Source organism: Saimiri boliviensis, chromosome 13 (genome assembly GCF_048565385.1).
Source record: "Saimiri boliviensis isolate mSaiBol1 chromosome 13, mSaiBol1.pri, whole genome shotgun sequence".
Classification (NCBI taxonomy): domain Eukaryota; kingdom Metazoa; phylum Chordata; class Mammalia; order Primates; family Cebidae; genus Saimiri; species Saimiri boliviensis.
Window position 1 is genome coordinate 74,261,057 of NC_133461.1, and position 16,698 is coordinate 74,277,754.

The 16,698-nt window shown below is 47.7% G+C and overlaps 1 protein-coding gene and 1 non-coding gene across 6 annotated transcripts in view; one reads left to right on the plus strand and one right to left on the minus strand.

The window, feature by feature from the left end:
* IKBKB (inhibitor of nuclear factor kappa B kinase subunit beta) overlaps nucleotides 1-16,698 on the minus strand; it is a 64,550-nt gene that overhangs the window by 26,291 nt on the left and 21,561 nt on the right. For 4 of the 5 annotated variants that reach the window (XM_039463397.2, XM_039463398.2, XM_074383819.1 and 1 more), the window contains 3 exons: nucleotides 16,362-16,431; nucleotides 3,117-3,205; nucleotides 1,973-2,062 (listed from right to left, as the gene is read on the minus strand). In XM_039463397.2, the coding sequence (XP_039319331.1) occupies nucleotides 1,973-2,062; nucleotides 3,117-3,205; nucleotides 16,362-16,431 (249 nt within the window). Of the gene's footprint in view, nucleotides 1-1,972; nucleotides 2,063-3,116; nucleotides 3,206-11,547; nucleotides 13,583-16,361; nucleotides 16,432-16,698 lie in introns of those variants that run through there. The other variant, XM_074383820.1, reaches the window with a different exon arrangement.
* On the plus strand, nucleotides 14,236-14,342 carry LOC120361555 (U6 spliceosomal RNA). The gene has a single exon (XR_005577732.1). It is a non-coding gene; the product is annotated as a U6 spliceosomal RNA (small nuclear RNA).

The following is a 16,698-nucleotide window of genomic DNA, read 5'->3' on the forward strand; positions in this document are numbered from 1 at the left end:
TGCACCTGTAGTCCCAGCTACTGAGGCACAAGAATTGCTTGAACCTGGGAAGTGGAGGTTGCAGTGAGCAAAGATTGAGCCACCATACTCCAGCCTAGGTAACAGAGTGAGACTCCGTTTCAAAAAAAAAAAAAGAGGGTTGCAGCATTTCAGGTGCTTATGGAAGACTAGCTTAAGGCAGGACGCAGTTGTGGGTGCTGTGTAGAAATGGGAAGAGAGGCTACAAATGTTAAAGGAAAATGACGCCAGGCTGTCCACACCAAATGCACGCATTAAGCGCTGGCTGAACCCCTGAACCAGGTACCATGTGGTTGCAGAAAGGGCCAGGATATAATCAGGCAGGGAAAGTGTGATGCGTGGCTGCTGCTGAGGCAGAGATTGCTGGAGGGACCAAGGAAGGGGACACAGGCCAGCGGTGCTGAGGGTGCAGACTGGGCTCAGCAGGTGGGTGGAGACAGAAAGGACCAGGGCAAGCAGAGGCACGGAGACAGGGTTGTGCATGGTCTGGTTGGAAATGTGAAGCTTAAGGAAGGGCCTGGGAGCCCAAACCAAGAGAAGACATGCTGGGATGGGCAGATCAACCTCTGTGTCTGGTTATGGGCAGATGTTATAGCTCATGCGAGTACATGACTTAACTCGGCTCTCGGTTAGAGCATGGGGTCCCCTTTGCTTGACTACTGCTGAGCTTGGGAGGACTCCAAAAGGACCTACTGAACCACATGCCAAATGGACACAGGTGCCTGAGTCATAGCCCGCTGCAAGTCTCCGCTCTGAAAGCCGCAGATTCCTTGAGTCGATCCCAATCGTGATGGCTACTGCCATCGGCAAGCAACCTGTGACAGGTCTCGCTGGGCAACTGTGCTAAGCCCTCCTGGAATCTAATTGCCCTCCACATCGTCACTGCCACCACCTTGCCCATGAGTCACTCCTCTTCAGTGTGATTCTTTCTCTACACAGTATCAAGAGTGGGCTTTCCAAGAGTTGCTCCTCCTCTCACTTAAAACCCATTGATCTCTGCCGAGGTTTTAAGATAATGTCCAGAACTTTAGCCCAACCCTGAAGGCCCTTCATAATCGGTGCCCTACCTCACTCCCAGCTTCAACTCAAGACTCTCTTTTCCTTTTGTGCTCGGTTCCAGCCACACCTGCAGGTCTTCCTGTGTGTGATCCCTTTGCATGGCATTCCCCTCCTGTCCCCTACTTCCAGTCCCTTTCACCTCCTCAGCCTTCAAGCCCAGACCAGGCTGAGGCCTCCCAATATATACTCTCACAACACCCTGCACTCTTGCTTTGTAACACTCACCGCAACTGTAATTTCTTAGTTATCTGTACAAGCATCACAGTAATGCCTGCTTTCCTGCTAAACTCTAAGCTCTGAAGGCAGAAAAGGGCTTGTCTGTTTCCCCATTGCATCGCCAGCTCTGAGCATAGCACCTGACACAGACTACACTCCATCAATATTCTTGAATGAATGAATGAATACAGAAACCCAATATTCAGACCAAATAACGTAAACAAAGAGTGGTAAGCTCAGAGCTCTGGCCCCTCCTCAGTGGGGCCAGAGATTCTGAGATACCTCACAGAAACTGTGGCCTCAGCCGGGCTCAGTGGCTCCTGCCTGTAGTCCTAGCTACTCATGAGGCTGAGGTGGGAGGGCCGTGTGAGACTGGCACATAATCTGTTTAAAACCCTTTCCTTTCGGAGAATACACTGAAGCACAGAGAGGCTACGGGATGGTGCAAGGTGCATGAGCAGAGCCCTCCGGACATCAGCAAAGACGACCACGTCCCTCCACAGGGCATCTGGTGGCAAAAAATGCTGACTTGAGCGGGTTATAGGTGTGACCTCATGCATCCCCAAAACATTCAGAGAGCAGGTGGGACTTAGGTGCCGGGAGCAAAGCGGGAGAGGAGCCCCACAAATGCAGCAGCAGGGAGGAGCCAACAGGCAAACAGGTAAGGCCCACTTTTTACCAGGTACTGCAGGGTCCCCACAAATGACGTGCAAAGACTGCTCTGATCCAGCTCCTTGGCATATCCTAGGTCAATAATTTTGTGTATTAACTGAAACAAAAGGGAGGAGGAGAAATCTAAGCGTTGTAAGAACACACTGTCCTTCTACAAGGATTCTGACTGCCTGCTGTTAGAGCAGAGGTATTTCTGAATTCCCAGGTACTATAAGATCCCATACTCCTAAGAGCTGCCAGGTACAAAGGAGAATGCTGGCAACATGGTAGATTCAGGGCAAAAGAAAAGGCATATTGTAAAAATGCTAGGCATGTGTCCTCCCACACTCAGCCACCCACCGTCATAGTGAGGCTGAATGAACAGAACAGGCACCAGCCCTCGAGACAGTTAAACCTGGACTTGAAACGGGAAGGACCGCGCCAGCCTTTTCTCAGTAAAGACCCTCAGTGCTCAAATCTGAGCACCACTGAGTGTGAACTGGAAGAACGGCCAGCCCTATGGCAGTCACACCAGGCCTAGGTGCTGAGGGCAGCTGTATGGGAAGGGATTAGGTGATCTAAGAGCTCAGTCACAGCATTCCACTCAGCTGAGCCTGTGCTCACCACCACAGCTGAACACATGGAGTGGGGAAAGACCACAGTGTCAAGCCCATGGGGCAGTCACCACCTCTTCTGAGCCAGGTGGCCACTGAGGAAGCCACAGAGAGCTCTGGGGAAACCATAGGCTGGACCAGGCTTGGCAGCAGACGCCAGCTCCCAGTGCCTCTTCCCAGCCACATCCACAACCAACTGCTTGCTGGTTTCCATTTAGCATCGAGAGGTGAGGCCCTTAAAGCAAAGAGAAAAACAAAAAGTCGATTTCCAAGAAGTGCTAGTCCCAAAGGCTAGGGGTGGAGGTGGGAAGGCAAACATTATTTTCCTTATCAGATTCCTGCAACTTGAGCAACTAACAATGTGATCCATTCATATTTGCCTCACTCTGCAAGAAAAACTGTTTTGCTGAATTTTGTTTCAAATCAAAAAGCATTCCCAGAGAATCAAAGTGCAGGCAAGGAAATGCAAATACACACAGACAGGCAGAGTGTGCTCCTTTCCTCCCGGGGCACTTCCCGGCACACCCACCCAAGGCGAAGTTCCAGGGCGCCACTCACCCTCTGTTCTCCTTGCTGCAGGACGATGTTTTCTGGCTTTAGATCCCGATGGATGATTCTGTTTTCATGAAGGTACCTAAGTGCAGAGGCTGAGGGGGTAGGAAGGCAGGGTGAGTTTTTATTAAGCCAAAAAAAAAAAAAAAAAATGCTTTTCATGACAGAATCTCCTAACCTGCAAAAGATAAATGCTATGATTGCGCCACTGCACTCCAGCCTGGACGACAGAGTGAGACTCTGTCTCAAAAAAAAAAAAAAAAAAAAAAAGATAAATCCTGCGTGTCCCTGAAATATATTCTGACTTTTTGAGCAAAACCTCAGGGTGGAGGGAAGGGGCCCTACTATATAAGGCTTAGACTTCCATCAAAATCTGGCTTATTTACGCAAGGCACTCTCTGCCTTGGATTCATGAGGTCACCAACTGCAGCCTAGAGCAGTGCTTCTCAAACTACCTGGACCAGCAGCAAACAAGCTTGTTCAAAATGTGAAATTCTCAGCCCACCTGAGACCTCTGGATTCAAGTCTCTGGGGGTGAACTCATGATCTGTGTTAACAAACTTTCCAGGTGATGCTGACGCCAATAAAGTTCGAGAAGGGAAACTTCTCTGGTCTAGAGGCTCAAAAATCCAAATTCTATAGGAAGGGCAAGGGAGAAGGGTCCCTGAGGAGAGTCGTATGGTCACATGATAGACGGTCCCAGGAAGTCAGAGCCAGCTTCCAGGAAGCAGGGAGGCAGAAGAGGCGAACAGGGACACCTCCCACATATACGGACAGCTCAGCGTGGACTTACTACGTGCCCAGTTCTCTGGGAGGTTCTGTGAGGGATATAAAATAAGGGGTGTGATCCCCAACTTTAAAGATCTCAGAATCTAGTTGGAAGGAAGCAGACGGCACAACACTGGCTGTGGAGGCATCTGATACCAAGAGCTTCTGCTGTAAAGAGGCAACGTGACGCCGTCACACGAGGAGGGACCTGCCTGCAGCTCAGACGACAAGAAGGACGTGATTTTATTCCCGAGAGAGGCTGAATAACTTTAACAGACATCCTGGCTCACTGCACTACAAAAGAAAGAAATCAAGTAAGTAGTATTGAAAGGAGATAAAATTGTTTTTATTTGGAGATGCTATGACTGCAGCCTAGAGAGCCTAACAGACTGAAAACTGGAAAAAAATTAGCAAGTTGTCTGGAAACAAACAAGAATATACAAGCCAATAGCTTTTCTCTGTTAGCTATATCCAGTTGCAGTGGAAAAGGAAAAGAACCCATTGACATTAGCAACAAAAACTCTAAAACACCACGGGATACATGTAGCAAAAGCAGCAGTGTATGTAGGAAAGCCATATGGCATAAATAGAACAGTGCGGAAAAACTGAAAAGGTTTTAAAAGTTTATGGAGCCGGGCGCAGTGGCTCAAGCCTGTAATCCCAGCACTTTGGGAGGCCGAGGCGGGTGGATCAAGAGATCGAGACCATCCTGATCAACATGGTGAAACCCCGTCTCTACTAAAATACAAAAAAATAGCTGGGCATGGTGGCACGTGCCTGTAATCCCAGCTACTCAGGAGGCTGAGGCAGGAGAATTGCCTGAACCCAGGAGGCAGAGGTTGCGGTGAGCCCAGATTGCGCCATTGCACTCCCGCCTGGGTAACAAGAGCGAAACTCCATCTCAAAAAAAAAAAGTTTATGGAAAAAGATACTATAAACAAAGCCAAAAGTCAAGAGAGCTGGGAAAACAGCGTAACACATATGCCAAGGAGTAAAGGTAACTAACAGATAAAAAGCCCTTACAAATCAGTAAGAAAGGAACTCAGAAGGAAAATCGGGTTGGGCACAATGGCTCACACCTGTAATCCCAACACTCTGGGAGGCCAAGGCAGGCAGATTACCTGAGGTCAGGAGTTCAAGACCAGCCTGGCCAACATGGTGAGACCCTGTCTCTACTAAAAATACAAAAAAAAATTAGCCGGATATGGTGGCGTGCCCCTGTAATCTCAGCTACTTGGGAGGCAGGAGAACTGCTTGAACCCAGGAGCTGGAGGCTGCAGTGAGCTGACATCACAGCCACTGCACTCTAGCTTGAGAGACAAAGCAAGACTCTATCTCGAGAAAAAAAAAAAAAAAAGAAAAACAGGCAAAGAACATCAAATGGTGACAATGCACAGAAGAGATACAAATCATGACAATTACATAAAAAGTTGCTTCACCTCACTGGTAGCCCAAGGATACTTACTGTATATCTTGGAATGAAATAATTAGAAACAAATAGAAAGTCATTGGGAAATGGTAGAACAAATTATGGTAGTGCCACATTAGAACAGGCAACTCTTGGTTTGATGGTCTCTGACTCAGAGGGACAGTTAATGGTACGACCTGCTTTTCATTTAAAATTTAAAAAGTCAAAAGCAGTAACACTGAGCGGTTTAACAATGAGCCCTCTCTGTGCCACTGCCACCGCCACCACCAACATACACTCTCTCTGTCCCTGTCTCTGTCTCTCTCACACACATCATGCCACACTAAGAGGGCAGCAGCCAGGGCAAACCGAGGAGGGGAAGACCTGAGGCCCAGGCAGCGATCCTGTCTGCTGTCATGGGCAGGGGACTCTGTGCAAGGCAGTGGAAAAGCCTTCCACAGAAACTGAGTAAGCAAACATGCTCTGCAAAGACTCTAAGCTGCACATTTCCTGAAAACATATTTAAGAGTCAACCTGAGAGCGGAACAACTGACTTCCACCTTATTAGGGGAGCTCCAGCTCAGAACATTAAGCTATATAAGGTGAGTATCTCTTATCCAAAATACTTGGGATCAGAAGTTTTTCGGAATTTTTTTTTTTTTTTTTTTTTTTAGATTTTAGAATATTGGCATATTCCTAATGAACCCAAGCATAAACACAATATTCATTTGTTTCATATATACCTTATATGAAACAACTGAATTTGTCACAATGATTTTATAGCCCGATGGTAATTTTATACGGTATTTTTAATAATTTTGTGCACGGAACAGTTTGTGTTAAGTACTTACGTGTGGAAATATTCACAAAAGTGAATTATCCACTTTTGGCATCATGTCAGTGCTCAAAAACCTTCAGATTTTACAGCCCTTTGGATTTTGGACTTGTGGATTACGGATACTCAATCTGTGGTGCCAGACCTCTCCTTACATCAGCTCTTTTAAGCCCAGCCTTCGATCATGTGGTTCCAACATTTCATACTGTTCCTCACTTTTCATTTCCTTCCTACGTGACAGAGTACATTAGTTTAGGTCCAATTAATGTCCGGATGAAGTGAAAGACTCACTGCTTTCCACGTGCCTAAAGAATTCTGTTTCATCTTGTTCTAAATTGTGTTAATGTTTAAAGAGCAATGCTTCTCATCGGCACTTTTATTTTTGTTTTACCAGTTTTTATTAAAAATCAAAGCAAGGCATAATAAAGTAAATGAAGTATAATAAATAGCTGTACTAACACAGCCTTGCAGACGGGGCTGGCACAGAGCAAGGCCATGTGATAACTCAAAGTGTCTGTTACTTGATAGGTTCACGAAACACCTGTGTGGATATATGACAGCTGCTGAAGAGTATCAGGACGTAAAACATAAAAGTATAGGTTAGTTTTTTCCAAAGCAGAATGTATGGAAGTTAAGATGCTGTAATTTGCCCGAGTACACATGTCCAGGCTGAGACAAGGCCCCAGAGCTGGAGGCATAGCACCTCAGGGCAAAACCCAGGGTGCAAGCAGGTGAAATGTCCCCAGAGCCACCCCAATGAAGAGGAGGAGGAACATTCGGATCAGATCGAAGGCATTGCTCTCTATGCCACACAGATTACAGTTGTCACCAGATCTTCAGTGAGGACGGATAGCAGGTTGGTAACTCAATACTCTACTATTAATAGCTGTCCATTTTTATGCTTAAACAACTGTACAAAACAAACTTTATTCCTCATTTGGGGGTAGTCATCTATTCTCAAATATCTCTGTCAACTTAATAAAGTCCAGGTTTAAAGAATCCAACAGGGGATGGGGGCAGTGGCTCACACCTGTAATCCCAACACTTTGGGAGGCCAAGGCAGGTGGATCACCTGAGATCAGGAGTTGGAAACCAGCGTGGCCAACATGGTAAAATTGCAAAAAATTAACTGGGGGTGATAGTGCATTCCTATTTAATTCCAGCTACTGGGGAAGCTGAGGCAGGAGAATCACTTGAACCTGGGAGGCACAGGTTGCAGTGAGCTGAGATCACGCCATTGCATTCCAGGCTGGGCAACAAGAGTAAAACTCTGTTGTCTTTAAAAAACAAAACAAAACAAAAAAAACCTAACAGGTATTGTTATACATAATTTCTTGGACTGAAATGTAAAAATTCTGATAGGCAAAACCTCTTAAATGTGCCCTGTAGAGAATAAGCTTTCAAAAAGCTTGGCTCAGTATCACTGTGCTACATTTTACAAAACAGTGCTTCAGAGCTGAAGTGAAATGAATCAAAATTGTCTTAAGACCAGAGAATCTAACTTTGCTTAGATTCAATGAAAAATGAGATGCTGAGACTAAGGAAAATACTGTTGTATCTGGAAGTTTATTAAAAATCTAAATCCCTGGCAATAGCAATAAGACATGTTTGTAAAAATAGAAAGCTACACCACAAAGCATAAAAGCCTACCAGGTAATTTCATGTTCCCATTTCAGAGAAGAGCTGTGAGAAGCACCACGCTGCAGACTGTTAAGCTATTTACAACTACACAGTGAGGCTGGGCACGGTGGCTCACACCTGTCATCCTAGCACTTTTGGAGGCCAAGGAAGGAAGATCCCTTGAGGCCAAGAGTTTGAGACCAGCCTAGGCAATATAGCAAGACCCTGTCTCTACAAAAAAAAAAAAAAAATTTTTTTTTTTTTTTTTTTTTTTTTGAGATGGAGTTTTGCTCTTGTTACCCAGGCTGGAGTGCAATGGCCCGATCTCGGCTTACCACAACCTCCGCCTCCTGGGTTCAGGCAATTCTCCTGCCTCAGCCTCTTGAGTAGGATTACAGGCACGCACCACCATGCCCAGCTAATTTTTTGTATTTTTAGTAGAGACAGGGTTTCACCATGTTTACCAGGATGGTCTCGATCTCTTGACCTCGTGATCCACCCGCCTCGGCCTCCCAAAGTGCTGGGATTACAGGCATGAGCCACCGCGCCCGGCCTAAAAAAATTTTTTTAGCCAGGTGTGGTGGTGCATGCCTTCGTCCCAGCTATGTGGGAGACTGAAGTGAGAGGATCGCTTGGGCCCAGAAGTTCAAAACTGGAGCCCGGGAGTTCAAGGCTGCAGTGACCGTGATCATGCCACTGCACTCCAGCCTGGGAGTACAAGACCCTCCCTCCGGAAAAAACACAAAAACTAAAATAAACGACACGATGCATTTCCACAGAGTGGGTCCACATGGTGGACTTGCCACAGGAAGATAACAGCCTCCTTCTCTCACCATCCTCTGGAGCAGTGCCCTGGTGGTCAGTCACCCCAGCCTTTCCCCAGCTCATGAGGAAGGCATAAACACACGACTGAAGGATGTGACAATCCCATGGGTCTCACTGATGAGCCACAGCTCCAAATCACAGCCCTATGTGTTTTTTGTCAGATGACAAACCACAAACTGGGGAACAGATAAGAGCAGCTACACTTCCAAGGAAAAAGCATTTTTATAAGGGTGGGTTCACAAATCCCTATTACAAGTTTAGAGGGATGACTAAGTTCCCTTGGAATATTTTTGTTTGAGCTACATTCCACAGAGAACAAGTGGAAAGATAAATGGCCCAAAAGGGTGAGGGAGAGATTAGAAGTGTACAAAGACGCCCGTCACCAACTGGTAATCCAAGTCACCAGTGAGTGGGAAGGGCAACAGATGTCCATTCCCTCTGTAAAACCCGCTGCCTGGGTCCTACTGGGCCAGCCACTTCAGCATCACTGGGCTTCCCAAACGAAATGGACCGGAAGGCCAGCTATGGACATGAGGAGAGAGATTTAGTCTGGCTAAAGGTTACTTGGCTAAAATAGCCCTCGATCGATCAGTGGGGCAGCAAGGCAGTAATGCTGGGTGCTGAGGGGAACGTGTGACATCTTCACTAATTCATTCAATGAGGCTCTATCAAGTGGCCGCTATCTGCACATGGTGGGAAATGTGCCACTGAATCAAAGCCTTTTCCTAACTTCCTGCACAGTCTGGTTAACTGTCTCCAAACTCAGAAGTCAGCCCTCACTGCCAAAGCACAGGCAGAAATCACAGAGCAGTAATGGCAATGCCAAGCATCAAAGGAGCAGAGGAGGTGACACCAGCAGATGGACCCACAGGAGAATCCCTGTAGCCCAAGCCAGGCTGTAGTCCCCACAGAGGGGTGGATCTGCAGCTGTGCCCGAAGGATGGGCAGGCTTGGGGTCTCTGGGAGATGTGGGAACAGCTCCCATAAGAGGCAGTGCATGCGAGGCCAGCAGGGGACTGACAGGTGGGTTTGGAGTCCTGGATGGAGGCTGGCGGGGTTCCATGAGTCACACCCAAAAGCTGGTGGGTGGGTTCCATGGGTCATGCACAGAGGCTGGCAGGTGGGTTCCAAGAGTCACACACAGAGGTTGGTGGGTGGGTCCCATGGGTCATGCCCAGGCTGGCTGCCATAGGTGAGAGAAAGGCGTGGTGAAGAGGGTGGGCCTTTATCTAAGAGTGGACTACGGATGGAAGTGCCCTTCCAAAACAGAAGGGTGGATTAGCACACACGGATGAGGAGGCCAGGGAGGAGGTCACTGCGGGGATTTGCTGTGACACTGAATCCGTGGAAGCAGCGGTCTGCAGCCTCTGTAACGTGAGGCCAAGAGCAGCAGCAGGGGCCGACTCTGAGAGACCAGGTTTGACACAGACACTTGGTCCTGGGCAGTCGGCAGAAAGTGGCACCACGACACAAAAGAGAGGATGGCAGGAGGGACCCCTGGCTGAGGAAAATGACCAGGGTTTCTATTGGAAGTTACTGGAAGAAAGACCTGGTGGACATGGATACGGACTTTAGGATGAGTTCAGGGTTGACTTCCAGATTCTGAGACGATACGGTGACAAAGAGGGCACAGGAACGGCTGGGCAAACAACATTGAGGAGCAGCGGGCGGCCGGCGCAGGGGCAGGGAGGGAAGGACGGACAGGCCAGCGCATGGGCAGGTGGCAGAGATGAGGCACAGAGCCCGTGCAGGACAGGCCGCCAGCTGGGGGATGTCACCATTTTGAAAGCCAGAGGTCTGGCCAATGACATGGAGTTGTTAGAGGAAGATGGCGCCCTAGAGAGCACTCGGAAGCCCACACCCCTCATCCTAAAGTAGGGGAGCCTGCAGCCAGGACATGCTGAGCCTCGCCTAAGGCTCTAGAGCTGTAAAGTGGAGCCAGGACTGAGGGCCAGCTGTCTTCTCTCTCATTGTTACTGTGTTTATTAACTTGGTTCCCTGTGCTTTCCAACAAGCTTTATGTGCAAACGATCTGGAGTCAGGTCGTCATCTTTTGTTATCATCAACACTTCGGTCAGACGGATGTGTCTGACAGAACCAGTCCGAAGATCCACAATGCTAGGCAGAGCAACCGATGTGTGATTCCTGGAATGGAACTCTCTTCCCCAAAGCGAAGTGCTTTCTCTGAAACCCTCTGCTCTTTAACGGTGATGTCCTGGACGCCTGCTAGGAGCAGCTCCAGTAGGAACAGAGGTGGGGCTCAGAGAAGGAAGCATGGACAGCAACAGAGAGGGTGGGTTCCCGAAGGCTTGGAGCATGGGATGGTCTCACCACAGCCGAGACCGACCAGCCACCTGCAGAATCCAGGAAGGCTGATTCCCATCTAGATCTGATAAGGCCCATGCCCGCCCAAAAGGGCCACAGCCCACAGCAGCAGACAGTGCAGCAGCCTGCCCCACAATCTTGAGAGCTCAGAATTTTGCACCTCCATTGACAAAAGAAAACACACGCCAATGTTTTCCAAAGGATGATGAGCAAGGCTATTCAAATAGAGTCCACTCACATATAACTTCCTTGAGCTATTTTAGGGACACATTATGTGGCAGTCCACATCATTTCCAGCTGCTCCACACCTGTCTCTAGTCACCTATCAGGATGGAGCAACGGTCTGGCGGGCGAGTCCTGGCCAGGACGCAGGGGGCTCACCTCTGTGCTTGCCAGACATGTGCTCATTTCTTTTTTTCCTTCTTTGAAATGGAGTCTTGCTCTGTTGCCCAGGCTGGAGTGCAATGGCACAATCTCAGCTACCTGCAAACTCCACCTCCAGGGTTCAAGTGATTCTCATGCCTCAGCCTCCTGAGTAGCTGGACTACAGGTGCATGCCCCCATGCCCGGCTAATTTTTGTATTTTTAGTCGAGACGGGGTTTTATCATGTTGGCCAGGCTGGTCTCAAACTCTTGACCTCAGGTGATTCACCCACCTCGGCCTCTCACAGTGCTGGGATTACAGGCTTGAGCCACCACACCTGGCCATCTTCTCATTTCTCTCTGGCACTCTGCAGCATCTTCTTGGGCAATGTGAAGTTCAGTGGAAAAATCCTATCCATGTCTGTTATCTTGACATTGTTCTGAATGGGTGTCTCTGGGAGGTTAATGGCGAAGAAGAGAGTATGAGCCAACAGGTTTAACCCAGAAGACCAGGCAATTAATCCGGACCCAGCGGTCAAGGGTGTGGCTCTGCCACTTATCTGAAGTTAACCTGGCAGAGAACAGCAGTGGCAACTCCAACAAAGGAAATATGGGGCCGGCGCTTGGAACAAACTGGAACAAAATATGCTCAGGAAATGTTCCAAAATACAAAAGAGTTATGTTAGATGAACTCTGGCTCAGTCACCAGATCCTTGCAAAAATAAATTTAATGGATTTAGTACACGAATCAAAAACAGGAATGAAAGTAAAACGTGAGCTCATCAGCAGCCTCAACCACAAAACCAGGACTGCACTGTACCCAAAAGGTGGTGGAGATGGAAACAGGCCTGAGGAAGGCCAGCCTCTTCCAGGATGGGAGTCTCAGAAGGCACCCACCCGTGTGTTCCCTGGATCCAGCCTCAGGTCATGCCCTAAAGAAGGCACCGAGCGTTTCCAAAAGGGGAGGCCAAAAATCAAAATCCAGAGCGGGAAGGAAATGAGCAAGGAACTAAGACTTGCTGAGTGCACATTCTGCAGGAACAGAGCATTGTGCTAGGAGCTTTATTTATATCTCCTCATTTGATTCCACAACAATTCTAACAAGGTGAGTAAGGCTCCCATTTTACCGCTAATAAAAGGGTGTTAAGTAATGTGCCCAAGGTCACAGGGCTAATAAGCAGAGGAGCTAGTATGGGACCTAGAGTTGTTCATGATGTATGGACATCTGATGTGTTTAAAAAAAAGGGGGGAGGGGGGCTGGGCGAGATGGCTCATGCCTATAATCCCAGCACTTTGGGAGGCCAAGGTGGGTAGATCAAGAGGTCAGGAGTTCAAAACCAGCCTGATCAAGATGTTGAAACCCTGTTTCTACTAAAAATACAAAAATTAGCTGGGCGAGGTGGCAGGCACCTGTAATCCCAGCTGCTCAGGAGGCTGAGGCAGGAGAATTGCTTGAACCTGGGCCCAGGGTGGATGTTGCAGTGAGCCGAAATTGTGCCACTGCACTCCAGCCTAGGCAAGAGAGTAAAACTCCATCTCAAAAAAAAAAAACAAAAAAAAAAAACAAAAAAAACCCTGGTCCTTACTTATTTTAATTTCCTTTAGGATTTATTTCATTCATCTGACAATTTTTTTTTTTTTTAAGATGTAATTTCCCTCTTGTTGTCCAGGCTGGAGTGCAATGGCGCAATCTCAGCTCACCGCAACCTCTTCCTCCAAGGTTCAAGTGATTCTCTTGCCTCAGCCTCCTGAGTAGCTGGGATTACAGGCATGTGGCACTACGCCAGGCTAATTTTGTATTTTTAGTAGAGATAGGGGTTTCACCATGTTGGCCAGGCTGGTTTTGAACTCCTGACATCAGGTGATCCGCTCACCTCGGCCTCCCAAAGTGCTGGGATTACAGGCGTGAGCCACCTTGCCTGGTCCTCATTTGACAAATATTTATAGAGAAGCTGACATACACTAGGTACTGCTGTTCTAGATGCTGGAGATATAACAGGGACTGAAGTTTATGCCCTTAAGAAGTTTACCTGGGCACGGAGTAGGCTGGGTGTGGTGGCTCACACCTGTTAATCCCAGCACTTTGGGAGGCCGAAGTGGGCGGATCACATGAGGTCAGGAGTTTAAGACTAGCCTGGCTAACATGGTGAAACCCTGTTTCTACTAAAAATACAAAAAATTAGCCAGGTGTGGTGATACATGCCTGTAATGCCAGCTACTCAGGAGGCTGAGGCAGGAGAATTGCTTGAACCTGGGAAGTGGAGGTTGTGGTGAGGCAAGATCACGCTATTGCACTACAGCCTGGGTAACAAGAGCGAAACTTCGTCTCATAAAAAAAAAAAAAAAAAAAAAAAAAAAAAAAAAAAGGAAGTTTAACCGTAGTGTACTAGTTAGTAGTTCAAAGTTGAATTATTTCCAACTCAGGGTCACAGAGAGGAAAAACAGAGAATCAGCAACCTACAGAATTTAATATTCATCTGCCTATGTATAGGAGACCTGTAGCACATAAGCACTTGAGAACCCACCTGTTTTCATTATTCTAATTTACAAGTAACTTAAATATATACACACACACAATTTAAATAAAATAATATAAAAACTACCACACAAGCCGGGCGCAGTGGCTCACACCTGTAATCCCAACACCTTGGGAGGCCGAGGCGGTCGGATCCCGAGGTCAAGAGATCGAGACCATCCTGACCAACACGGTGAAACCCCGTCTCTACTAAAATACAAAAATTAGCTGGGTGTGGTGGTGCATGCCTGTAGTCCCAGCTACTCGGGAAGCTGAGGCAGGAGAATTGCTTGAATCTGGGAGGCAGAGGTTGTAGTAGGCCGACATTGCACCACTGCACTCCAGCCTGGCGCCTGGCAACAGAGCAAGACTCTGTCTCAAAAAAAAAAAAAAAAAAAAAACTACCGCACAAGTCAATGGTAACTGAATTCAAAGAGGACCCAGACCAAAAGAATATGTAACCAGAGTGCTCACTTCAGCAACACATATACTAAAATTGTAACGATACAGAGAAGATTAGCATGGCCCCTGCACAAGGATGACACACAAATTTGTGAAGTGTTCCATATTTTAAAAAAAACAACAACAAAAAAGAGTATGTAACCAGAGATGTTCTGTGACTATCAGTAGAGAAGCAAGCACCTGCAGAATAAACAACCACATGAGGAAGCCATGTGCACTTATGCCAATAATTTAAAGACTTTTGGCCAGGTGCTGTGGCTCATGTCTGTAATCCTAACACTTTGGGAGGCCAAGGCAGGGAATCACTTGAGGTCAAGAGTTGGAGACCATCCTGGCCAACATGGTGAAACCCTGTCTCTGCTAAAAATACAACAATTAACTGGGTGTGGTGGCATGCGCTGGTTATCCCAGTACTTGGGAGGCTGGGGGAGGAGAATTGCTTGGACCCGGGAGGTAGAGGTTGCCGTGAGCCGAGGTCACCCACTGCACTCCAGCCTGGGCAACAGAGCGAGACACTGTCTCAAAAAGAAAAAAAAAAAATACTTTCTTAATAACTACCTGCTAAAGTCATCAACAGTCTAAGGAATGAAAGAAAAATATCTGGGAGAAAAACATTCAAGAAAAGTAACTTGACAAAACTCTAACCAAAGAGAAACAAAATAAAAGTTGCCCGTGAAAAGCAAGACAATATTCTCCAATCTGCTAACCTGCCTTCAACAGAGAACAAATAAAGAATTTGGCCACTGAGATAAAAGATACAATCAAGTAAGCCTCCAAGCAAAATGTGGATGGGTGAGCCTTGGGTCAGGGTGTCAAGAAAACAAGGGGAATTTCTAACTGATGGATTAGATGCTCTAGGTAGACAGAGGAGACTCACGCAGGCCATGCACAGGGTGTCCCTTTGGGCCAGCACTGGGTGCCCACTCGAGTCAAATAAAACTGGTGTAATGTCAACTTATCCTCTATGTGAACTCTACCCAAAGGGATGAAGACACAGCACAGAGCGAGATGGGAATTTTGTATGTCAGACTATTTTGATCTTAACCTTAAATATGTCATTGCTTGACTTTCCCCCTTCCCTTCCTTCTTGCTTCTCTTCTGTTCAAAGCAGCAGTCAGGAAGAGACTAGACTCACACTAGCAAGACAAAGTGTTGGACCGTCGACCCTTTCAGGCCCCAGCTTAGAGAACACAGCTTTACAAATGAGGGAGAATGTTAACATCTGGTGAACCGAGGGGACGGGTATGTGAGTTTCACTGTACTACTCTTTAAACTTTTCTATGTATTTGAGAATATTCCAAAAAAAAGCTTGAGCAAACAAAAGAAAAAATATATACAGCTCTGAAAGGTTGAGGTAGGGGAGGGATGAAAATGGCATCATTCGCCAAATCTGGTCTAAGATAAATTCTCAATAACTCTAAACCTGACACTCAATTATCAACTTGCACCAACAACCTCGGAGATTATTTTCTAAAAAAACAAAAAGCCCGGAGCAAGTCCCTCTCCCTTGTGACGTCTGTTTCCCCAGGCTGGGCCAGGTGCTGACCTTCAGCGCCCACCCTTCAGTCCCCTCCTGAGTGGGTGCCAGGGTCTAGGAGGTTCCACTGGCCTCTGCAGGCTGAGGTCACTCTTCCCCATGAATGGCCAGCTTGGCATTCTCAGAGGGTGCCACAGATGCCTTCGTCTGGGGACACCAACAGTACCCAAGGATTAAACAAGGACAGTTTTTCCTATGCCTCTGGCTGGCAAAGAACTGCCAATGTGGGAGTGGAACAATTCATTGCCAAGGGACAAAACTCATTCGAATGACAGCCTATTCCAGCACTGGCCATTCCAGGAAAGTGGGGAGGGGAGCTTCATAATGGAAAAGGAAATCTGTTATTCCCTATACATCATAATTCACTTGATGAGTTAGTCAGGAAGGAAGGGAAACCTATTTGAGTGCAGCGTCTGGCTGGCTGGCTCCTTGCTGACCTCCCCACTCCACCAGGGTCCCCCTCCCCGGGTTTCCAGTCCCCCTCCACTGAGACCAAAGGACCCAAGTGTCTGCCTGCGGTGTTCCGCAGGGACTCACAGGGGCACCACACTCTCCCGGAAGGACATGGCCTGACTCCCAGGGCTGGGATTTACCAATGTCACTCAGCAAGGTGAGGATGGCGCCTTCCCGCAGGCCACAGCAGTTCTCAAACTGGTTCAGGTACTGTCAAGAAAGTGAGAAGCAGCGTCAGAGCTGGTGGTCACAAACCACGGGAAGTCCACATGTGTCTCCTACCAGCCAATGTGACCAGAGAGCTGACCCCGGGCCCTGATCTTTGGGGGACCTGCTTTTGAGGAAGCCAGGGTAGCAGGACTAGCAGGGATTGGCCTGAGGAGGAGGAAGAGGAGGAAGAAGAGGAAAGAGGAAGGAGGAGGAGGAAGGAGGAGAAGGAAGGAGGAGGAGAAGGAAGAAGAAAGAAGGAGGAAGAAG